Source organism: Loxodonta africana, chromosome 24 (assembly GCF_030014295.1).
Source record: "Loxodonta africana isolate mLoxAfr1 chromosome 24, mLoxAfr1.hap2, whole genome shotgun sequence".
Taxonomy (NCBI): Eukaryota; Metazoa; Chordata; class Mammalia; order Proboscidea; family Elephantidae; genus Loxodonta; species Loxodonta africana.
The window spans coordinates 56,777,465-56,798,246 of record NC_087365.1 but is presented as its reverse complement, the minus strand read 5'-3'; the positions used below and the strand labels follow the sequence as shown (position 1 = coordinate 56,798,246).

The 20,782-nt window shown below is 55.1% G+C and overlaps 1 protein-coding gene across 4 annotated transcripts in view; it reads right to left on the bottom strand.

The window, feature by feature from the left end:
- The window catches only part of RBM38 (RNA binding motif protein 38), a 43,680-nt gene that overhangs the window by 15,425 nt on the left and 7,473 nt on the right, over window positions 1-20,782 (bottom strand). The window contains exon 5 of one of the 4 annotated variants that reach the window (XM_064276256.1): window positions 5,201-8,577. The exons of 1 other annotated variant lie outside the window; for it this stretch is intronic. In XM_064276256.1, coding sequence (XP_064132326.1) covers window positions 8,274-8,577 — 304 coding nt within the window. In that variant the 3' untranslated portion in view covers window positions 5,201-8,273. Of the gene's footprint in view, window positions 1-5,200; window positions 8,896-20,782 lie in introns of those variants that run through there. 2 more of the 4 variants (XM_064276253.1, XM_064276255.1) reach the window with 2 other exon arrangements.

Here is a 20,782-nt window from a genome sequence, read left to right as displayed (position 1 = left end):
TACTTCTGTAAAGATTAAAAAAAAAAAAAAAAACCCTATGGGGGCAGTTCTACTCTGTCCTACGGTGCCGCTGTGAGTTGGAATTGAGCCACAGCACACAATGATGACAACAACGGCACTCCTCTGCCCCTTCCACCCCCCCCAGAACTGACCCTGTCGAAGTGCTTTATCCACATTGCCTCCTGGGGCACACTCAGGTATTCATCCTCTTTTCACTGATGGGGAAACTGAGGTTCTGAGCGGGTCAGTGACTTTCCTGAGGTCACACAGCTTGTAAGGAGGGAAATCTATGCAACCCTATGTCAATGACTACGGCTCCTCCCATGCCCTAATTATCTTGGAGGCTGCTATGATGAAAACTCAGCTTGAGAGTCAAGACGGCAGCTTGCAGGTGGTGCCTCCCTGTGGGTGCGAGGAGCCAGGTGGATTCTGCGATGCTTGCCTCTCCCTTGGCTCAGGAGAACTAACTTGTGGCTTGCAAGGTGGGGAGAGGCTGAGTCCACACCCGCACAAGGGTCAGGCCATCCCAGGGCATGCTGACCTCTGGGTGGCGCAGTACCAAGGGCACCGTTGCTGGCGTGGGATGGTGGGAGGGCCAGGGCCAGGCGGGCTGAGGCCCATGGGGTGGGTCTGTCCAGCCTCCAGGAGAGGGGCTTTTGGAGGAGTGCTGCTCAGAGATCCCAGCCAGCCGCTGCGAGGAGGAGCAAGAGGCAGCACAGACTCATTCCTACTAAGCTCTGAGGCCAGGCCTGGGGAGGGGACAGGGGCCATGGCCCACCCTCCCTTGTCCCAGAAGGCTGCAACAAAAAGAGGGGCAGCTGCTCCAAAAGAAAAAATTAGAAAAAACAAGGATGGGGGTGAAGGTGACAGCTTAGATAAGGAGGTCAGGAAGGCATGACATTTGAGCTGAGGCCTGGTGACCTTTGAGCTAGGACAAAAGAACAAGAAAGAGCCAGCTGCAGGGTGTTGGAGGGGCGTGGCTCTCAAGAGCATCAGATGGGCTACAGGGTACAGTTCATGAGGGCAAGGAGCTGGGTTTTATTCCAGGGCAATGAGGAGCCACAGAAGGACTTTTGTGCCCGGGAACATGTTCTGAGCTACTTTTTCAAAAGATCACGTGGGTTGCCACAGGCAAGAGAACAGCAGACTGGAGCCCACCTGCCTAAAGCCCATCAGAGAAACCCAGAAGATCAATATAAGCAAGGCAATGGACACAATTAACTGTACCCATTAGCATTTGGGGTACACACACACAGTTATAATATCAAATACTCAAATGCCAAACTTTTCATTCTCCAATTATTTCTCAGCTGCAAAAGACACAGATGCGTGTCCAGAAAAAAGTAAAACTCTCCTGTAGTCCTACTACCATTAACATCAGGTCTATTTCCTTTGTCACTTTTTTATACATACATATAGATTGTTTTAATAAATCTTCTTTGAATTTTTTCCAATAGAGTTATTTTATAATTTTAGAAAAAAAATTTTTTTTTATCTTTAATTTCTCCAAAAGTGCCCCGGTTTCTGGGGCCCAGGAAGCCAGCAGGAGGCACCCGGGACCCATTTGAGTTGTTTCTCATGCACCAGGCTCAGCTGTCTGGTGGGTGGGGGGTGGGGGGGGAGAGGGGCTTGCCCCATCATTGATGTCCAGGCAGCTGTGCACCCCAATGTGTACGCCAAGGCTTGGGGTAGAGCAGGCAGGGGAGCTGGGCTGATAAGCAGAGCTTGGCACTTATCTGCCGTAGCAGGCAGCCCTAGAGGTGGGGCCAGGTGCCCGCCCCATGCCCGTGACATGTGCTGACACACCGGGCAGCTGCCCTTGTCATCCTCGCTGTATCTGCATGGTCCCGAACCCGATGCCTGGGGGTCATGGCTGGGTGTTTACGTCCCGACAAACATAAATGTGACTCAGCAGCCAGGGAGAGGGATGTGAGGAAGGTACATGGTGGGCAGCAGGGAAGGCAGAGGACTTCACATGAACGGGTGGTTTTCTCACCTCCACCCCATGGTTCACTTGGCTCTTCCTCTGGCAGCAGGCTGGGGTGGTGAGCTGGGCCGTCGGCTGCACGCCAGGCCTCTCCAAGCACTTGACCTAATTCATCTCATTTAATCCTTACGACGACAGTCCTGGGAGGTGGGTCCAGGGTTTTAACCCGTATATGGTAACGGAACCATGACTCGGGGATGCTGAGCCCATCACCCAAGAACAGGCAGTGACAAGAAAGCCACAAAGTCAGAGGTTGTTGGCTCCCGCCTGCAGTGCCCCAGGCTGGGATCCACCCGCCTGAAGGAGGCACAGGAGATACAGGACAGACTGAGCACTGGCCAGAGCATTCAGCCTCGAGCTCCCAGAGGCCATGTGGCCAGAGGCCAACGACATAGGCTTTGGAGTCAGACAGACCTGGGTCAACTACTTCCCACCATAACCCCCCGCGCCTCTGAGCCTGCTTCCCCTTCATAAAATGGGGTGATCATACACTGACGCGTGGCAGGGCCCGCACACTGGATGACATCATGACAGTACAACTTTTTCCTCCCAGTGGTACCCCACCCAGCATCCCACCCAAGGCATCTGAGCACTTGGGGCCTTGAGTCTGCGCACGTGAGCTGCCTGCCCTAGGCTTCTTGTTTACCAAATCCCAAATCCATCGGTGAGGCAGGAGGTTGAGTGGTCCTCCCAGAATGGCCTCTAGGGAGCCAGGTGACCTCAGGCAAGTCAGGTGAGCCCTGTGAGCTTCAATTTCCCCATCTGTAAAATGGGCATAATAATGATGGTCCCTGGACAGTGAAGGCTGAGGAGATAACGCAGCTGAGACAGTAGCAGTCATCACAAAGCCCATGTGAGTCAGGGGTTTATTACCCTGAGCTCAAAGTGTGGTCACTGGAAGGCCCTGGGGCAGAAACTGCTAGTTGTCTGCACAAAGGCCAGTCCTTCCTTCTTCCTTAGCGACAGAGCGCTTTCTATGTCCTAGGTAGCAACACACCCAGGTAACACCTACATTCTCCACCCTCCCTCACGGTCGGCTATGGCAGTGCCACTAGGTCCTAGTCACGAGATGGGAGAGGAACATTGGGTACCACTTCTAGGAAGCCTCCTTGGGATGACTCAGCCTGAGGCATTCCTTTAGCCTTCCCCTTCTTCCTTCTGCTACCTGAAACTCGGACATCATGGCTGGAGCTCCAGCAGCCATTCTGGTCCATAAGTTGGTCTTAAGGGAGGAAGCTATATACTAAAATGGTGCAGTGGGAAGACAGAAGGAGCCTGAGTTCCTGCTGACTGTTGGAGCTCTCTCCCAAGCCCTGGATCACCTACTTCAAACTTCTTTTACATGAAAAAAAAAAAACAAAAAAACTTGTAACTAGTTAAGAACCACTGCCATTTTGGGTCCCTGTTTCATGTCACTGAATCTAATCCTAAGTAATGTAGGCCCTTTGAGATTATGCCCAGACTCTTGGTTGCAAAGGACAGAAAAACAAAACTGAATAGACATAAGCAAAAGAGGGAATAAGCTCTCATAACAGAAAAAGGCCAGGGGCCAGCTCAGGCATAGCTGAATCAAGGGACTCCCACCATGTCACCAAGGCCCACTCTCTGCCCTTCTCCACTCCTCTACTCTGCTTTGCCTTGTGTTGGTTTCATTCTCAGGCTGCCTCACCATATGGAGAACCCCTCCTCCCCACAGCTCCAGACCTACCCACTCCCACCTTGGCTTCCCCAGCAGAAGGACAGCTTTCCTTTCCCAACAATCCCAGGACTGACTCCCCTTGACCTAAATTGGGTCATGTGCCCACCCCGACTCAAGCCCTGAATCACAGAACCCATCACAGAATCCATCTGTTTCTGTGTCTCTGTGTGTGCACGTGTCTGTATATATGCACAGTCACACGTGTCTCTGTGCATGTCTGTGTGTGTTTATATGCCTACATGTCTCTCTGCACATGTGTCTGTGTGTTTATATACACAGTCACATGGGTCTGTGCATGTGTCTGTGTATTTATATGCAGTCACGTATGTGTGTACGTGTCTGTGTGTATATATGCAGTCACATGTGTGTCACACGTGTGTATATGCAGTCACATGTCTCTGTGCACGTCTGTTTATACGCAGTCACATGTCTGTGTGTTTATATGCAGTCACGTGTCTCTGTGAGTGCACGCATCTGTGTGCACTTGTGTGTCTGTATATATGCAGTCATATGTGTCTTTTGTGCACGTGTCTGTGTGTATATATGCAGTCATGTCTGTGTGTGCATGTGTCTGTGTATATATGCACGTGTCTGTGTGTGCACGTGTGTGTGTAAACATGCAGTCACGTGTCTGTGCACGTGTCTATGCTGTCACATGTCTGTGTGTGCATGTGTCTGGGTCTGTATATATGCAGCCATGTGTGTGTCTTGTGTGTGCACGTGTGTCTGTGTATTATATATGCACAGTCATATATGTCTGTGTGCATGTATATATATGCAGTCATATGTCTTCATGTGCATGTGTGTCTGTGTGTACATTGCATGTGTCTGTGCATCTCTACATCTTTGCATGTGTGCATGAGGGTGTGTTTCTACATGTGTCTCTGCATGTATATGTGTCTGTATGCATGTGTGTGGGTCTGTGTATGTATGTGTTTGTGGAGGGGAGTATGTTTATGTGTCTGTGTTAATCAGTGTGTATATAAACACAGACGTGTGTGGGTGTGCACGTGTGTCTCTCTGGGGTGTGTTAATGAGTGTCTCTGTGTGTATATATGAGCACAGACGAGTATGTGTCCCTCTTGGGTGGGTCTGTGTTAATGAGTGTCTTTGTGTGTATATGTGTCTGCGTGTTAAGAAGGGGAGCCCTGGTGGTGCAGTGGTTAAGTGCTCAGCTGCTAGCCAAAAGGTCAGCAGTTAGAACCCACCAGCCACTCTGCAGGAGAAAAGACCTGGTGATCTGCTCCCGTAAAGATTACAGCCTAAGAAACCCAATGGGGCAGCTCTACTCTGTCCTACAGGGTCGCTGTAAGTCAGAATTGACTCAATGGCAGTGGGTTTAGTTTTTCTGGTGTTAAGGAGTGTCTGTGTGTATAAGCACACACGTGTGTGTGCTTGTGTGTGTGTGCATGTGTGTGTCCCTCTGGGTGTGTGTAGGAGCAAGGCTCACAGGCAGGGCCCACGCAGACAGGAAGGAGCTCCGAGGCAGCCCAGCCCCACCCCTAGACCTGCCTCCTGCACCCACGCTCACTGCATGCCTGCTGGGTGCTAGGCCTGTGCCAGCTGCTAAGGACTCGGCAGCGAAGGGACAGAAAGTCCCTGCCCCAGGGGGATGATCATGACCCTTTCACAGCTGAGGCTCAGGGGGCGGGGAGGCGGGGACAGGCCTCCTCTCCGTGTCTGCTAAATGGGGACAGTTACAGAATTAGCTGCAATTACTGGGTAATTGAGACGTCCATGAACAGCACAGCGCCTGGCAGATGGGCAGCTGCAGATGTCAGCAGGGCGGTTATTGTGGCCATTTATGACTGCCACCCTGGCTGCACTCCACACACACAGACCCAGCTCACTGCCTAAGCCTTCAACTGCTCTCTGGATATGTCTCTCCTAGCCCCCCGTGGTGCAGAGCCCTCAGCCCTGGGACTCAGGGGGGTGTTTGCAGGCTCGAGGCCTTCCCGCAGGCTGGCCCCAGAGGCTGCCCCAGCTGATAGCGACAGGAAACACGCTGACCTGAGTGGCCTGCCCGATAACCCTGGGCCCACAGGCCCCTCCCATCCCTGCCCTTATCGGCCGCAGCAAATGTCTTCTCCTGAGCTGGATGCCTCCACTGTCTCCCTGACCCCTTGCCAGTGTTTGCAAACTCAGAGCCAGCACAGGGAAGGGCCTGGTGAGGACAGCCAACCCTGGAGGGTTTCCCTGATGTGGCCAGGGATTCTGCCCCTCCCTCGGGCCCCCATAAGCCTGGACCAGAGAAGGGAGACTTGTCAATGTCAAAGTGACTGGCAAAGGCCAGGGGGGCCCCTGGGGACCCACCAAAGAATGCAGGGAGGATGGTCCCAGGTCAGGGCATCCCAGAGGGTGGGGCAGCCACCACAGACACCTGTCTGCCCCTGCAGCCCCACCTTGCTCTCCATGGCCTCAGAAGTCTGTCCTAGCGGGGCTGGGCCCGTCAGGACGAGGGCTGAACCACTGGTACCAATGACTGCACTGGCCCCCCACATGGGCAGGGTCACACCTGTCCCAGAAAAGCAAGACGCCTGGCGGATAGACACCCCTCAATGAACAATTGAGCCTGGCAGGTAGCAGGTGCTTGGCCCCAACAGCACTTCCCAGAAGGCCCCCACCTCAATGGCGGTGCCCTGGTCAGGCCTGCAATAATGACCACAGGCCCAGGCCTGGCAGCACCCCGCGAGGTGGGGTGCCAGCTCCTCACCCACTTCAGTGGCGGGGGGCTGCATGCATCTGTCACTCTGGAGGCCCCTCAGAGCTGCACACAATAGGTGCTCGATGAACAGCTGCGGTGAGAAGCCCCAGATCCCCAGCAAGGAGTCCTGACAAGAGGGAAGACCAAAGCTGAAGGGGATCGGCCTGTCACGAGAGAACGGTGGGGGGACCAAAGCTGAGGGAGACCAGCTCCCATCACAGGAGAAGGGTGGGGGACCAAAGCTGAGGGGGATTGACCCCCATGACGGGAGAAGGGTGGGGGACCAAAGCTGAGGGAGATCAGCCACAGTCACGGGAAAAGGGTGGGGGACCAAAGCTGAGGGGGATCAGCCCCCATCACAGGAGAAGGGTGGGGGATCAAGGGTGAGGGGGATCAGCCCCGGTCACAGGAGAAGGGTGGGGTCAAAGGCTCTACCACGAAAGAAAAACTACAGACCCACTTTTTCTTTAAAGAAACAACTTTTATTTTTATAATCAGAACGTTCTAATAAAAATATTATATTAGCTACCTTCATCTTCTGGGACTCTGGACCGGGTGCCACAAACTGTGTGGCATACTTAGCTCCCTGAGGCCTCCTGCAAGCCTGAGGTAGGTCTGAAGGAATACTCTCAGCTGCCCCAACCTCCGGCCCTGCCCTCCTCTCCCCCCGCCCCCTCCAGGGCAGGGCCAGGCCTCTCACAGCCCCCCATTGCCCCTTCTCGGTGTCAGAACTTCTAGCCTATCAACTCCAATGCACCCTCAAGACAGGGTCCTGTCTCAGCTCCACCTCAGGGCTGGCTGCATACAGCAGGTTGGCAATAGGAGGGAGAAGGCAGGGTTGCACCACCTAGAGCCGATGGCTTTGGCCGGGCACCCCCCACCCTGCTACTGGGTGACAGCCTGGTCTAGACCCTCAGCCAGCCCTCAGGGAGGGCCCCACTTCCTTCTGCCCTTCCACGCGGCAGGTGCGGGCAGCTGGGGGACAAGCACCACAGTGATGACCTTCTGAAACAGCAACCGCCTCCGAGAAGGCGCACAGCGCTCGCACGAAGGCAGGCGTCGCCGCACAGCTGCGCCCCCGCATCTGGGACACACAGGGACCTTCTCAGCGATGCCCGCCCCACCGGGGGCTGGGGGCTCCAGCTCTCCGGCCAGCAGACACTTTGTCACGAAAAAATCTGGCCACTGTCACCTTGGGCAGGGCCAACAACCAAAGCAAATCCCTCAAAGTCAAAAATAAGTTTTGGATCCTTGGTGGCGAGAGTCTCCGTTTAAAAAACAGGCTGAACATTTGAAATCTCTTAATAGCAAAATAATTACGATAAGAAAAAAAGTTGCAGTGCTTCGACTGAAAAAGGGTGTCCAGCCAGCCCCGTAAAGCCGGGGGCCCTTGGGCACCTGGGTGGTCTAGGGGCTTGAGGAAGCCTCACCAGACAATCATGTAGAAAATGAGGAGTAACGTGTCCTGCACACCCCTGGTTGTGGCTCAGGGCTTGTGCAGGTGACAATACATCATCACAAGCTTCTCTGTTAGGTTTCCCTCAAGTAAGGCACCTCTGGGCTTGGGTCTGGGCAGGGTCTGGCGGCCTCGGTGGGGGATGTGGTGGGGATGTCGTGGGTGCCAGAGGGCAGACAGGGTAGGGTGAGGTGCAGGAAGAAGGCTGCCATGTGTGCAAGGAATTTGGGGTTGCATCTTTAAATAGCTTCCATCATTCTCTTCTTAAGTCCTCCCTCGAGACCTCACAGGTCCTAGAGCTGGAGAAAGTCTCTCGGGCTTCCTGACGAGGCGGAGCTCCCAGGGTGCTTGGGGGCACAGGGGCCAGGCTGCACCGGGACACATGGCCGCTGGCCCACCTCAGCCCTCGGGACGTCCCTGGTGCTCCTCACTGCATCCTGTCGGGCTGCAGCTGTGTCGGCTGGTACTGCACAAAGGTGGTGCCCGCGGGGGCTGCAGCTGAGAGGGCCTGAGGCACGGCGGCTGGGTAGCCATATCCCACAAAGCTGGTGGCGGTAGCTGGTGAGGGCGCGTACGGATACTGGTCGTAGGTGGTTGGCGGGTACTGGGCATAGGCAGGGCTGGCTGGCATGTACTCGATGTAGGGTGAGGACAGCGAAGGGACGGGGGCAGCTGGGACTACCACACTGGGCTGCAGGATGGCTGGTGGGTAGATGTAGTGTGGCGTCAACCTGTGGGCCAAACAGAGAGGTCAGGGGTCAGGGGCAGGTGGGCAAAGAGAGAGGGGTCATGGGCAGGTGGGCGAACAGAGAGGGGTCAGAGGTAGGCAGGCAAACAGAGAAGGGTCAGGGGTCAGGGGCAGGTGGGCAGAGGGGTCAGGGGTCAGGGACAGGCGGGCACAGAGAGGTCAAGGCTCAGGGGCAGGTGGGCAGAGAGGGGTCAGGGGCAGGTGGTCAAGGTGGGGGAACACAGCTCCGGGGTCCAGCGGATGAGCCTGGAGAGTTGGGTGATGCTGTCTCCCCCAGCACCCAAGGTCTCTCTTTCCTCATCTGTAAGGACGGGCAGAGCAACAACAATGATGACAATAATGGTGCTCCTTGAACACACAGACCCTGGTGGCGCAGTAGTTAAGAGCTTGGCTGCTAACCAAAAGGTCAATAGTTTGAATCTATCAGCCGCTCCTTGGAAACCCTGTGGGGCAGTTCTACTTTGTCCTATAGAGTCACTACAAGTTAGAATTGACTCAACGGCAAAGGGTTTGGGTTTTGGGTTTGAACACACAGCCGTGCTCCTGCCTCAGGGCCTTTGCACAGGATATTTTCCTACCTGGAGCATGCTTTCTCAGCTCCCGCAGCTCCCTCCTGCCCTCCTTCAAGTCTGTGCTCAAATGCCTGTTTTTCAAATGACTGCATCCCCATCCCAGCCCTATACCCCACAGCCTATCCATCCCATACAGGACCCCTACATGATTTGGGGGTGCAGAGCAAAATGAAAGTGTGCAACCTCTTCTTTAAAAATTATTGATGCCCAGCTACCACCACCAACCGCTCTGACAGGGATCACAATAGAGGGTCCCAGACAGAGTGGGAGAACAATGTAGAACAAAATTCAAATTTCCAAAAAAAGAACAGACTTACTGGTCTGACAGAGACTGGAGGAACCCCTGAGACTATGGCCCCAGACACCCTTTTAACTCAGAGCCGAAGCCACTCTCAAAGTTCACCCTTCAGTCAAAGATTAGACAAGTCTATTAAACAAAAAATAACACATGTGAAGAACGTGCTTCGTAATTCAATCGTGTATATAAGACCAAAAGGGCAACACCTACCCAAAAGCAATGATGAGAAGGCAGGAAGGGGCAGGAAAAATGGACGGATGGAAATGGGGAATTGGGATATGGAAGGGGAGAGTGTTGACATACCGCGGGGGTTGCAACTGACGTCACAAAACAATTTGTGTATAAATTGTTGAATGAGAAACTAATTTGCTCTGTAAACTTTCACCTAAAACACAATTTAAAAAAAAATTATAGAAATTATTGAGAATTTCCCTCCTCTGTCATGAGACCAGAAGAACTGCATGGTGCCCAGCCTTCATTACTGAACATTTGATCAAAGCTTCTATAGAAGAATCCTGATCAAAAGGGGGAAAAGGCAGAACCCAAACCAAACCCACTGCTGTCAAGTTGATTCTGACTCATAGCAACCTAATAGGACATAGCAGAACTCCCCCATAGGGTTTCCAAGGCTGTAAATCTTTACAGAGGCAGACTGCCATGTCTTTCTCCCGCAGAGTGGCTGCTGGGTTCAAACTGCCAACCTCTGGGTTAGCAGCTGACCACTTTAACCACTGTGCCACCAGGGCTCCCTAAATGCAGAACAGAATTTCAAATTCTCATGGAATCTAGGTTTTCTGGAGCCATGGAGGGTGGATGAACCCCTGAAACTATTGCCCTCAGATAATCTTTAAACTTTAAGCCAAAAATATCCCCTGAAGTCTTAAAACCAAACAACAGTTCAGCTCAATTAGTAAAAAATGTCTGCCTTGAGCATTATACTCTTTTAAGTACTACCTATAGGGGATCAAAGCGACTGTTAAAAGAAACTCAAAAGATTAGATATGAATCTTGGGGGGCAGTGAGTTCACATTAAAGGGGGAGGAACAACTCAGAAAAGAAGGGTGAGAACGGTTGCACAACTTGAAGAATGTCATCATCTACGTCACTGAACCCTACATGTAGAAACTTGAATTGGTGTATGTTTTTGCTGTGTGCATCCTCAACAACAAAACAATTTTTTTTAAAAACTGAGAATTTCAAGATTGCGACAGCAGAGCCTCTAACCACGGTGGGGTTCTTCTGAGCACAGGTCTGTGTGTCTCCAGGGGTTGTACCCCTGGGAAGCCAGTCTGCCCCCTCCTCTCCTGCTCACCTTTCAGAACACGCCACCAGGTGAGAGCCTACCTAACTCACTTATGTCTGTGGTTTGTCTCCCCAACGAAACCGCCAGTGCCACAGCACAGATCCCAGCACCCAGAAGGAGCTCAGCGAGTATTTGTTGGATGAATAAATGAGCGAATGAAAACCTATAATAATGCCGAGGGTCGTGGTGGTGGAGATAAAGGTGACTGTGGGAGTCACAGCCCTGAGCAGCAGCTCCTGTGCGCTCTCCTGTCCCCCCTGCCTGTGCTAGGCAGCAACTCCGCTACCCATCACGACTGCCCGTGAAGTTGATCTCCACATTATTATCCCATTTCACAAACGGGAAAACTATGCTCAGGGGGGTCAAGCAATGGACTCAAGATCCCACAGCTGGTGAAGTAAAGGATTTGGGATTTTCTGGGTATGGCCCCACCTCTGGCCTGGGAGCAGGGCTCTGGCCCCCATGCAAGCCCCTCCTTGCAGGTGATCATGGAAGCTGCCTTTGAGGCTGCAGCTTACGGCAGGCCCCTGCAGACTGGGCACAGTAGGCAGCTCACCCTGCCTCCTGGGTAGGGGTGAACACCCCACTATATTGCAGGCGGGAAGCTGAGACCCAGGGAAGCGTATGGAGACGTGGGTCAGACTGAGGGTAACAAGTCAGGCTGCCTGGCACATGCCTGCTCTGCTAAGCAGCCACGAGGCAGCCCCCGGGCAAGTAGCTGGGCCTGAGTCTCCCTGCCTGCCAGTAACAGCAGGGCCACCGACATGGGCAACACATGATAGAGGCCTACGGCCCAAAGGAGACCATGGCGGCAGACAGGGTGACCCGGTCAGGGGAAGATGCAGCTGCCGTCAGCACTGGCATCTTCACTGCCTCCCCCCAGTGCCCACGTGAGGTGCACAGTAAGGGGCTGCCCCTGGGGAAGCTTGGCATTTCAATGTCCACACCTATCACACAGGACCCAGAATCCCTACCCTGCCCCCACCCCAAAAAGGCTGCTTTGAAAGAAAAAGTAAAACGTGCCTTCCCAGTGCTCATACACCTGGCAGGGACAGAAACTGGGGCAGCTTTTTGGAGAGAAATTTGGCAACAAACAGGCCCCTGAGAATGGGTGTTCCCTTCTTGCAGCAGGGCCCCTTCTTGGTACCCACGAGGTGCTCAGCACCGGCCCAAAGGCAGATATACTTGCTATTCTCAGCAGCACCCCAGGAACAGTGAGAAATCAGAAACACCCCGAGTGTGTGTCCACAGGGGACAGAGCAGTGCCCAGTGTCCTCCCAGACAGCTGGCAGCCTGAACGTACGGGGACTACGAGGACCATGTTCCACCCGTGACTCGCCACCACATATCAGAACAGCGACACTGTTTACATAAAACAGTGATATTTATGCTAAACGACGATATTGTTAGTGCAAAAATAATCAAATACAATATGCACACCCACGCTAAGAACGCATGAGGCTGAAGGGGGCCATTTTATGAGTCGACTGCCAGCACCTTCGTATGGTGCAATGTAACACACACAGAGGGGAGGCCTGGAGGAAGACCGTCTGAGGGCTTCACGCAGATCCGAACATGTCTACCAGGAGAGTGAATTCACGTGCACAACTAAAAATACAAGAAACACAACTCGCAATGGCCAAAAGGTGGAAACAGCCCAGATGTCCATCAACAGATGCACGGATGAATACCATGCGGTATGTCCATACGATGGAATAGTATTCAGCCCCCAAAAAGAATGAAGTTCCGATTCATGCTACCCCAGGGAACAGCCTCAAAAACATACTGAGTGAATGAAGCTAGACACAGATGACCACATGCTATATGATTCCATTCACGTGAAAGCCCAGGAAAGAGAAACCCAGAGATACAAAACAAGTGAGTGGCTGTCAGTGGTATGGGTGGGGGAATAGGGAGTGGCTGCTAGTGAGTGCAGGTTTTCAACTGGGTCGGTGAGAAGTTCTGGAACTAGATAGTGGTGATGGCTACACAATCACGAATGCCACTAAATGCCTCTGAATTGTATACTTTAAAACGGTTAAAGTGGTAAATTTTATGCTATGTGTATTTATTTTGCCACAGAAGTCCCTGGGTGGTACAAATGGGTAACGCACTCGGCGGCTAACCGAAAGGTTGAGGTTCAAGTCCACCTAGAAGCACCTCCAAAGAAAGGTCTGGCCATCTACTTCCAAAAAATCAGCCATTGAGAACCCTGTGGAGCACGGTTCTACTGTAACACGCCTGGGGTTGCCGTGAGTGGGAGCTGGCTAGAAGGCAACTGGTAAACGTTATTTTACCACAATATGTATATGCTGTGCAGATATCCAGAGCCAGTGGTTCAGAGCTACAGCTGCTAACCAAAAGGTTGGCAGTTCAAATCCACAACGTGCATGGTTTTGGGTTTATGTACATACGGAACAAACCCTAGCCCAGCGCATAGCACCACGGTGAGAGGAGAGGAGAGTCAGTGCTCAGCCGGCCTGGTCGGTGAGCAAAGCTGGGTGAACAACAGGGTGTAGAGGTTGAGGTCCAGCAGCACGAGCCTTCCCTAGGGCTGTGTGCTGCCCAGGCTCAGCGGCAAACGCCACGGAAGCAGCTGACAGTCGGGTCCACGCTTCTCTCCAGGCCTGGGGGGTCTCCCAGCTTCCCCTGCCTGGGGAGCACTCCGCCAATGCCCTCACCCAGCTCTGTTTACCTTCCCAGTGGCAGTCTCCAGAAGTTGCCAGAGCAAGACATCCAAGCTGGCAACAGGTAGCGCCTGGCTTGCAACCCCACTTTTTGTGGTATTTGCCAGGAACCCTGTTGCCTGGTGGGGGTGGAGGCGCCTCCTTTATGCCTCCCCTACACATGGGCCTCCCCTCAGGAGCCTCTGCTGCCCCCCAGGGCCTGGGTTCAAATCCTGCCTGGACCCAAGCCACGTGACACTCCCTTCTGCACCAGACCCCTGAACCCTCGAATGGCCCCTCCACCCTCAGACCAGACCCCTGAACCCTAGAACAGCCCCTCCGCCCTCAGACCTGACCCCTGAACCCTCTAATGGCCCCTCTAGCCTTAGATCAGGTCCCTGAATCCTCCAATGGCCCCTCTACCCTCAGACCAGACCCCTGAACCCTCCAATGGCCCCTCTACCCTCAGACCAGGCCCCTGAACCCTCCAACGGACCCCTCCACCCTCAGACCTGACCCCTGAACTCTCCCATGGGCCCTCCACCCTAAGACCAGACCCCTGAACCCTCCCACAGCCCCTCCACCTTTACACCAGACCCCTGAATCCTCCAGTGATCCCTCCACCCTCAAACCAGACCCCTGAACCCTCTACCCTCAGACCAGGTCCCTAAACCCTCACCATCAAGCCCTGCAATGCCTCGGCTCTCCTTGCCCCCTCTCTGCCCCACCTCACACTCTAAGGGCATTCCCACCTGGGGGTCTCACCCTCTGCCTGGAGCCCTTGGCCTGTCCTCTGCTCACGCTGGCTCTCGGCCTTCAGGAGCGTCATGCCGAAGTCAGCCCCCCAGGATTTCTGAGCACTGCCCCCCAGGGACTGTGAGCTGAGAGGGAGGGCTCTGCCTGTGGAAGGTATTGGGCTCCGTGTTAAAGGCAGACCTGCCGAGGAAGACTGGGGGCTGCGGCTGCCGGGACCCCCAACCTGGGCTCCGAGGCCTCCCTGCACCTCTCGATCTCGACAAGCAAACTGACACGCATCACTGTCTTGGTGCTGTGCCCAACACGCAGTCCTGCCATCATCAGCACCCCCCCATCACTTGAACCCCACCGGGAGCTCAGAACCTCACCAACGTTCCTTAGTTTGAGGCCATGGATGCTTTGTGCCCAGAATGTCTCCAAACATGAGCAGTGGGCCCCTGCCTCAGATACCCACAAGGTACTTGCTAAAAGTGAGGACTCCCCCATGGCCTGCAAAGGCAGGGGGGTGTCCAGGGATCTGCATTTCACAGGCCCCCAGGGATTGACGCCCTCCATGTGGGAGTGTCTGGGGGCAGGGGCTTTAAAAGTACGGATTTCTGCCACACCTGCCTGGAGGTCCCCTGCTGGCCAGGTGTCTGCAGGTTTTGCCCGGTTCCCACCTGGTGCTGGACGCTGTCAGGCACCAGAGCTGTGCGTGAGGAACGGTCAGTGAGGACCCTGTGTGGGCGTGGCGTTTTAGGCTAGGGCAGAGGGACTCTCCACTCCTGCCGTCCTGGACCACGGGGATGCTGCCCTCTGTATCAATTCATCTGCTGGCCTCTAGCGCACTGCCCGCCCACCAGGCTGCATGCGAAAAGCCTGTTACAACTTTTTGAAGCCGTAAAGCAGATGCTGTCATTACCCCGTTTTCCAGAGGGAAACTGAGGCTCTGAGAGGGCTAAGCTGCCTGCCTCAGTTACACAGCCAGGAGGCTCAGCAGGGCCTGCACTCGCAGGGGCCTGCCACCTACTCAAGGAGACCAATGCTCAGGACAGCTGTCCGCACTGACCGGGTGCCAGTCCCAGCCTCCAGACCCGGCAGCCTCCGGCATCTGTCCCCACCCAAGGACCCCAGAGCAGTCACAGACTGGAACAATCCACACTGCCCCAGGCTCAGGTCAGGGTGACAGGAAGGAGCTGGGAGCAGCCCAAGGAAAGAATGAGAATGCTAGGTCGCAGGACGCTGCCAAGTCGGCCAGTAGGGACCAGGGACCACGGACTCCGTGCATGGGGCTCCAGGCAGGGCTCGGCACAGGCCTCACAGAGCACCCTCTTTGGGGGAGGCCGGCAGGTAGGCAGGGCTAGGCTCACGTTCACATGGCCCTGCTCCACGCCAGCCCTCACGCTCCATAAACCATAAACGCAGGCTAGGCAGGAAACACCCAGTGCCTGCTCAGGGCCACCCACAAGCCCCTCAACAGCCCGGAACGTGGCACTGATACCCCGTTCCACAGATGAGGGAGCTGAGACTCCTACGAAAGACAAAGGCAGAGAGGCAGAGAAAGACAGAGAGAAACAGAAACAGAGAAAGGATGAGACAGAAACAGACACAGAGAATGACAGAAAAAATGAGGCAGATACGGAGACAGGCAGACAGAAAGAGATAAACACTGAGACAGACACAGAGATGGGGACATGGCCGCCCCATAGCACTGCCACATAGCGGGTGGCTTTGAGAACATTCCCGCAGGGTCCCTGGACCTTGTGCTCCCCACTAAGCCCTCAGACCAGCTCTGTGTGCACCAAGCCCACCCTGAGGGAGGGAGGAGCCCCACCTTTTCAAGAAGGCTGCCTGGTTTTGTGACACCATTCCCTACCTGAGGGGCTCTGGGCAGTTTCTCCTTCTTTCTCTCTGAGGTCTGCCTTTCTACCCTTAGGCAAGTTACAGGACTATTTTTTTAAACTGTGTTTTAGGTGAAAGTTTACATAGCAAATTAGGTTCCAGTTTAATAATTTTTACACAGCTTGTGCCATGACATTAGTTACGTTTTCCACCATGTATCAACATTCTTGTTATTGTTACAGAACTTTTTGAGCCTCGGCTTTCTCATCTGTAAAATGGGTCTCATGGAGGTCGACCTCAACAGGCTTGTGTATGAGACCCCCCACTACCAGAGCAGTGGTTCTCAGTTGGACGCTGTCACCCGCAGGAGACATGCAGCTGTGTCTAGGGACATTTCTGGTTGTCACAACGGTGAGATACCACCGGCATCTAGTAGGTAGAGGCTAGGGATGCTGCTAAACGTCCCACGATGCACAGGACAGTCCCCACCAGAGAACTCCCCGGCACAGTGCAGAGGTTGAGAAACCCTGCTGCAGAGCATTGTAAACTACAAAGGGTTAACAGGGGATCCTTATAGCACTCACACCCTTAAACACTCCAGCTGTGGGAGTCCTGGAGTGAGGCCAGGTAGGGACCCAGAGACACAGGACTAGAGGTGAACCACTGAAGTCTCAGGTAGGAAAGCAAAGCCCTGCTGAATCACGGGCCACCCCACCTGAGCTGAAACTGCCCTCCTAGCTGGTCCTCAGGCCTCTGATAAGGGCATAGCCTGGAGGCCACACACCTCCCTGCTCCCCAAGTCCCAGCCACACGTCCCTGAAAAGGCTCTCCAGCCCAGGCGTGTGCCTGCCTGTCCCCAGACCTACTAGGAGTCCCGCGGGAACACCCTGTCTTCCCACTTCATCTCCGGGTTTCTCCGCCTCTTCTCAGCGCCTCTCCAGGCCAACACTCCACCCAGTGGCCTTCCCCAGGTCTCCCTGCCCCACCCTCCAGCTGCCAGAGGGGTCCTCTTAAAACCAGACCATGTCACTCCCTAGACAAGACCCCTCCATCGGCCCCTATCATGTCCAGAATCAATCCCACACTGTCCCCCGCCCCATGGCTCCCACCATGCTGCCTAAAGCAGGCTCAACCACCCTCTGCAAGCTCATGCCCCAAGAGCCCTCCCGCCGCCCTGGCCCCAATCTGTTCCCAGACTCCCTGCTGCCCACCAAGGGGCCTTTGTACCAGCCGGTCCCCCTGCTTGCAGTTTCTTTCCACAGCTCAAACCTCAGTCCAGAGTCCTTCCCTGAAGGAGGCCAACAAACCCCAGCTCCCTCTCCCTCCACCGGCTTTATTTCCTTCTCACAAGGACACCTGAGAGTCTGGAGCAGGCCTCCACCTTGCAGGCATCCAACAGAAACTCCACCAGGTCGCGGTACTCCCTGGGCCAGGAGGCCAGTGGGATAGGGCTCCCACAGCTCTGCCCAAACGTCTAGAGCTGGGCAGGCCCGGGACAACCTGCAGGGAGGCGGATAGTGGCCTCAGCTCAGTTCAAGCCCGGCTCCGGCCCCTGCTGGACATGTGGCACCTTTGACCTTCAGGACAGGGATTTAACACTTTACACTGTTGCAGGGAACTCAGAAGCACCAACTGCCCCTCCTTGGGGCTGAGGCAGGGCAAGGACAGCCACAGCCAGCCACAATGGATGGAAGGTCCCCCTCCCCCAGGACTGTCCACCTAGAGCCAAGGAACCCTCGTGGGAAAAGTGAGCCAGCCACCCAGAGACAGTCAAAGGCTGGGAGGGATCAGAGACCCGAAGGTTGGCTGGCCCAGCACCACCCACTGGGGTTCCGTCTCGCCTGGCCAGCAGCCGCCTGGATGCCCCAGGCGCTCTGAAACCAGCCCTTGAGAACTTTCACCTTCTGTCCGACTTCTATGCCCGGGCACCATGCGATGGCTGAGGCAGCTCTCTGACCGGGTCAGGGCCCCAAGCTCCTTCATCCCTTCCTCAGGAGGTTCAGTTTCTCTAGAATATTTTGACAACATCCTCCTCCACTTTCCACTTGCCCTCATTCTCTTCAGAAAACCCTCCTGCTGTCCCTACCAGGATTCTGGGGTGTTCACGCAAGACGCCAGTCGGTTTTCCGAAAGTATTCATCCTACCGCGTATGTGCGGAACCCAGTGTGCGTGCAGAGATGCAGCCACACGGCTGGTGGGCAGGCACACGGCATAGGCCGGTGAGTGAACCCAGTGGGCTCAGGGGCTGTGACAGGGCAGACGCCGCCTCCTGCTGCCAGGAACCCAGGAACAACGAACGCTGGGCGCAGGCACCCGGCTGGGGGGTGTGGTATTAAGGAGGGGTGGCTCAGGGAGTCCTCTGCCTCCCTTGGGTACTGGGGGAGGGCAGCACAAACCCCAGATCATGGAGTGAAGCTGTTAGGGCTGAGCCGAAGCGAGCCACTCCCCAGGTTTGGAACCACCATGACTCAGGAGAAGACGAGGGACCCTGGATGCCTGGCCCAGACCAGGGGCCAGGGAGACGCCCTCCTTGCTCTCAGCAGCTGGTAACCGTGTGCAGTGGTCCAGGCATTCATCCAGCAGACCCTGCTGGAAGGGGAATGGGCAGAGGTCTCTGCCCTGTGCCCAGCACGGCCAAGGCTAGCAGCACGCAGCCAGAAACACGCCAGATGACAAGGCCTGGATGAAGACACGGGGCCCAGTGGCAAGAACCCTGAGCTCAGTTCCTGGCCGTGCCTGTCCTAGCAATGTGAGCTAGTGCAAGGCACTCTCTGGCCTCAGTGTCCCCATTTGTAAGTGGGGGAGAGGGGATGCCATCTTGCCCGAAGAATCAACCCTGGCTGCTTCCTGAGGCCAAGAGTCACACCTCTTCTGAGGCAGGGGGCTGGGGCTCTGGGCAGGAGTCTGAGAGCCCCCCACCCAGGCGGCACGGGCAGTGTTAACATCAGCCATCCGTGGCAGCACCCCAGAGACAGCAGCCAGCCACGTGGCCGGCTCACTCAGAGCAAAACTCTCAGCAAGAGCAACCCGCAGCAGGCCAGAAGGGCTCACTTCCTGAAAGCAAGGACACCTCTGAAAACGAAAATAAAACAGGCAAATGAGCCCCTTCACTTTTACTGGTCTCTAGAGGCCCTGTCCCCACCGTGATGGGACTGGCAGGGCAGCCACCCACCTGGAGGCCCTGGGTGCAGGGGCCAGCTGCAGGGGGGCAGCGAATTCGAGCTTTGTCCTTGCACATGGGGCCACAGTTGGCAGGGTCTCCGAGAACACGCAGGGGTGTGAACACGCGGGGTGGGCATCGGACCCCAGGACGCAGGAAAAGGTTCGCTCCGTTGGGAGGAAGCCAAGCCCAGAACCATCATCTCAGTTCTCACTCATCCAAGCCCAAATTCCTGGTATTCCCCCAGAGCAGACCTATAATATGACCCCACCAGTCAAGGTCAGCCCACCTTCCATCGGCTCAGGCCCAAAGCTCTGCAACCTTGTCAAACTCTTCTTCCACCACACCTTCCCTCGAGTACGTATCCAGCACACAGCCGCATCTCACCAGGGTCCAGGTCGCCCCCACCTGCTGCCTGGACTCCAGCACCAGGCCACCCTGCCCCCCACTCGCTGTCCAGGCGACCCCGATGGGCAGACAGAGTAGGCATTAAGGTTACCAGCAGGCCTCGTCCTCCTCTGTCCAAAGGCTCTCCTGGGACACTGAGGGCCACACCAGTCCCTCAGCCATCTCCTGTCCCCTCCCTACTGCCACCTGGCCACCATGCCTTTCCTCAGCATGCCAGCCACACCAGCATCCCCACAGAACCTACCACTGCCCCAAACATACAACGGCGAATTTCCCGGCCCCCCAACCTTGCCCCACACCATTGTCCTACCACCATCTCAGGTGTTCCCTGCTTCCTTGTTTTCTGTTTGCCTCCGTCCTCCCCACACCTCAAGTAAAAACCAGCTTCTGAAGTCCCAGAGAGCGCCGGCCCTTCCCCAGTCCCCACACCTCCACTCCAACCTCACTTCCTGCCCTGCCCTTGCCAGCCTCCGCCATGCACCTGCTGGGCCCCCAGGTGTCTACGGAGTGGCTGCTTCCTGCACTCTCAGAGGGGCCTTCCCCACGTACCCTGCGGCCCCGTCACTCTCAGACCCCCACCAGCTTTATATTCTTTTACACTTTATCATGAAATAATCATTGCCTCCCAAGAAGCTGCAAGACTAGTGAGGGAGGTTTCTTGCACCAACATCCCGCCCCCACACCCGTCATCTGCTCCCCTGAGCTGACATCTTATGTGACCATCGTACATGATCAAAACCAAGGCCCTGACCTAGGCACCCTGCACTCCACGAGACTGTGGTGAGACTGCGTCATTTTTGCAGGAGCTAATTTCCTTGTGCGTCTCAGCGTGTAATCCTACTCCATTTCATCACCACAGAGGTTCCAGGAATGCCCACCATACTCAGGATGCAGAACTGCCCCGCCCCAGGAAGGAGGTCCCTAATCGTGCCCCCTCTTGGCCCCCAGGCGCATTTTCAATGGCCTGGCTTCCCTGTGAGATGATGGGTGCTTCGCAATCGGCTTTATGACTCACCAAAGAATCCCAAGCAAAATGGACCTTCCGTACATCGAGAAGACTTAACAACCATAAATATATACGCTCCTAACATTGGAGAACCCAGGTACATAAAGCAAACACTGATAGAACTGAAAGGAGAAACAGGTACCACTATAACATCTGGAATCTTTAATACAGCACTTTCGGTATTGGACAGAACACCG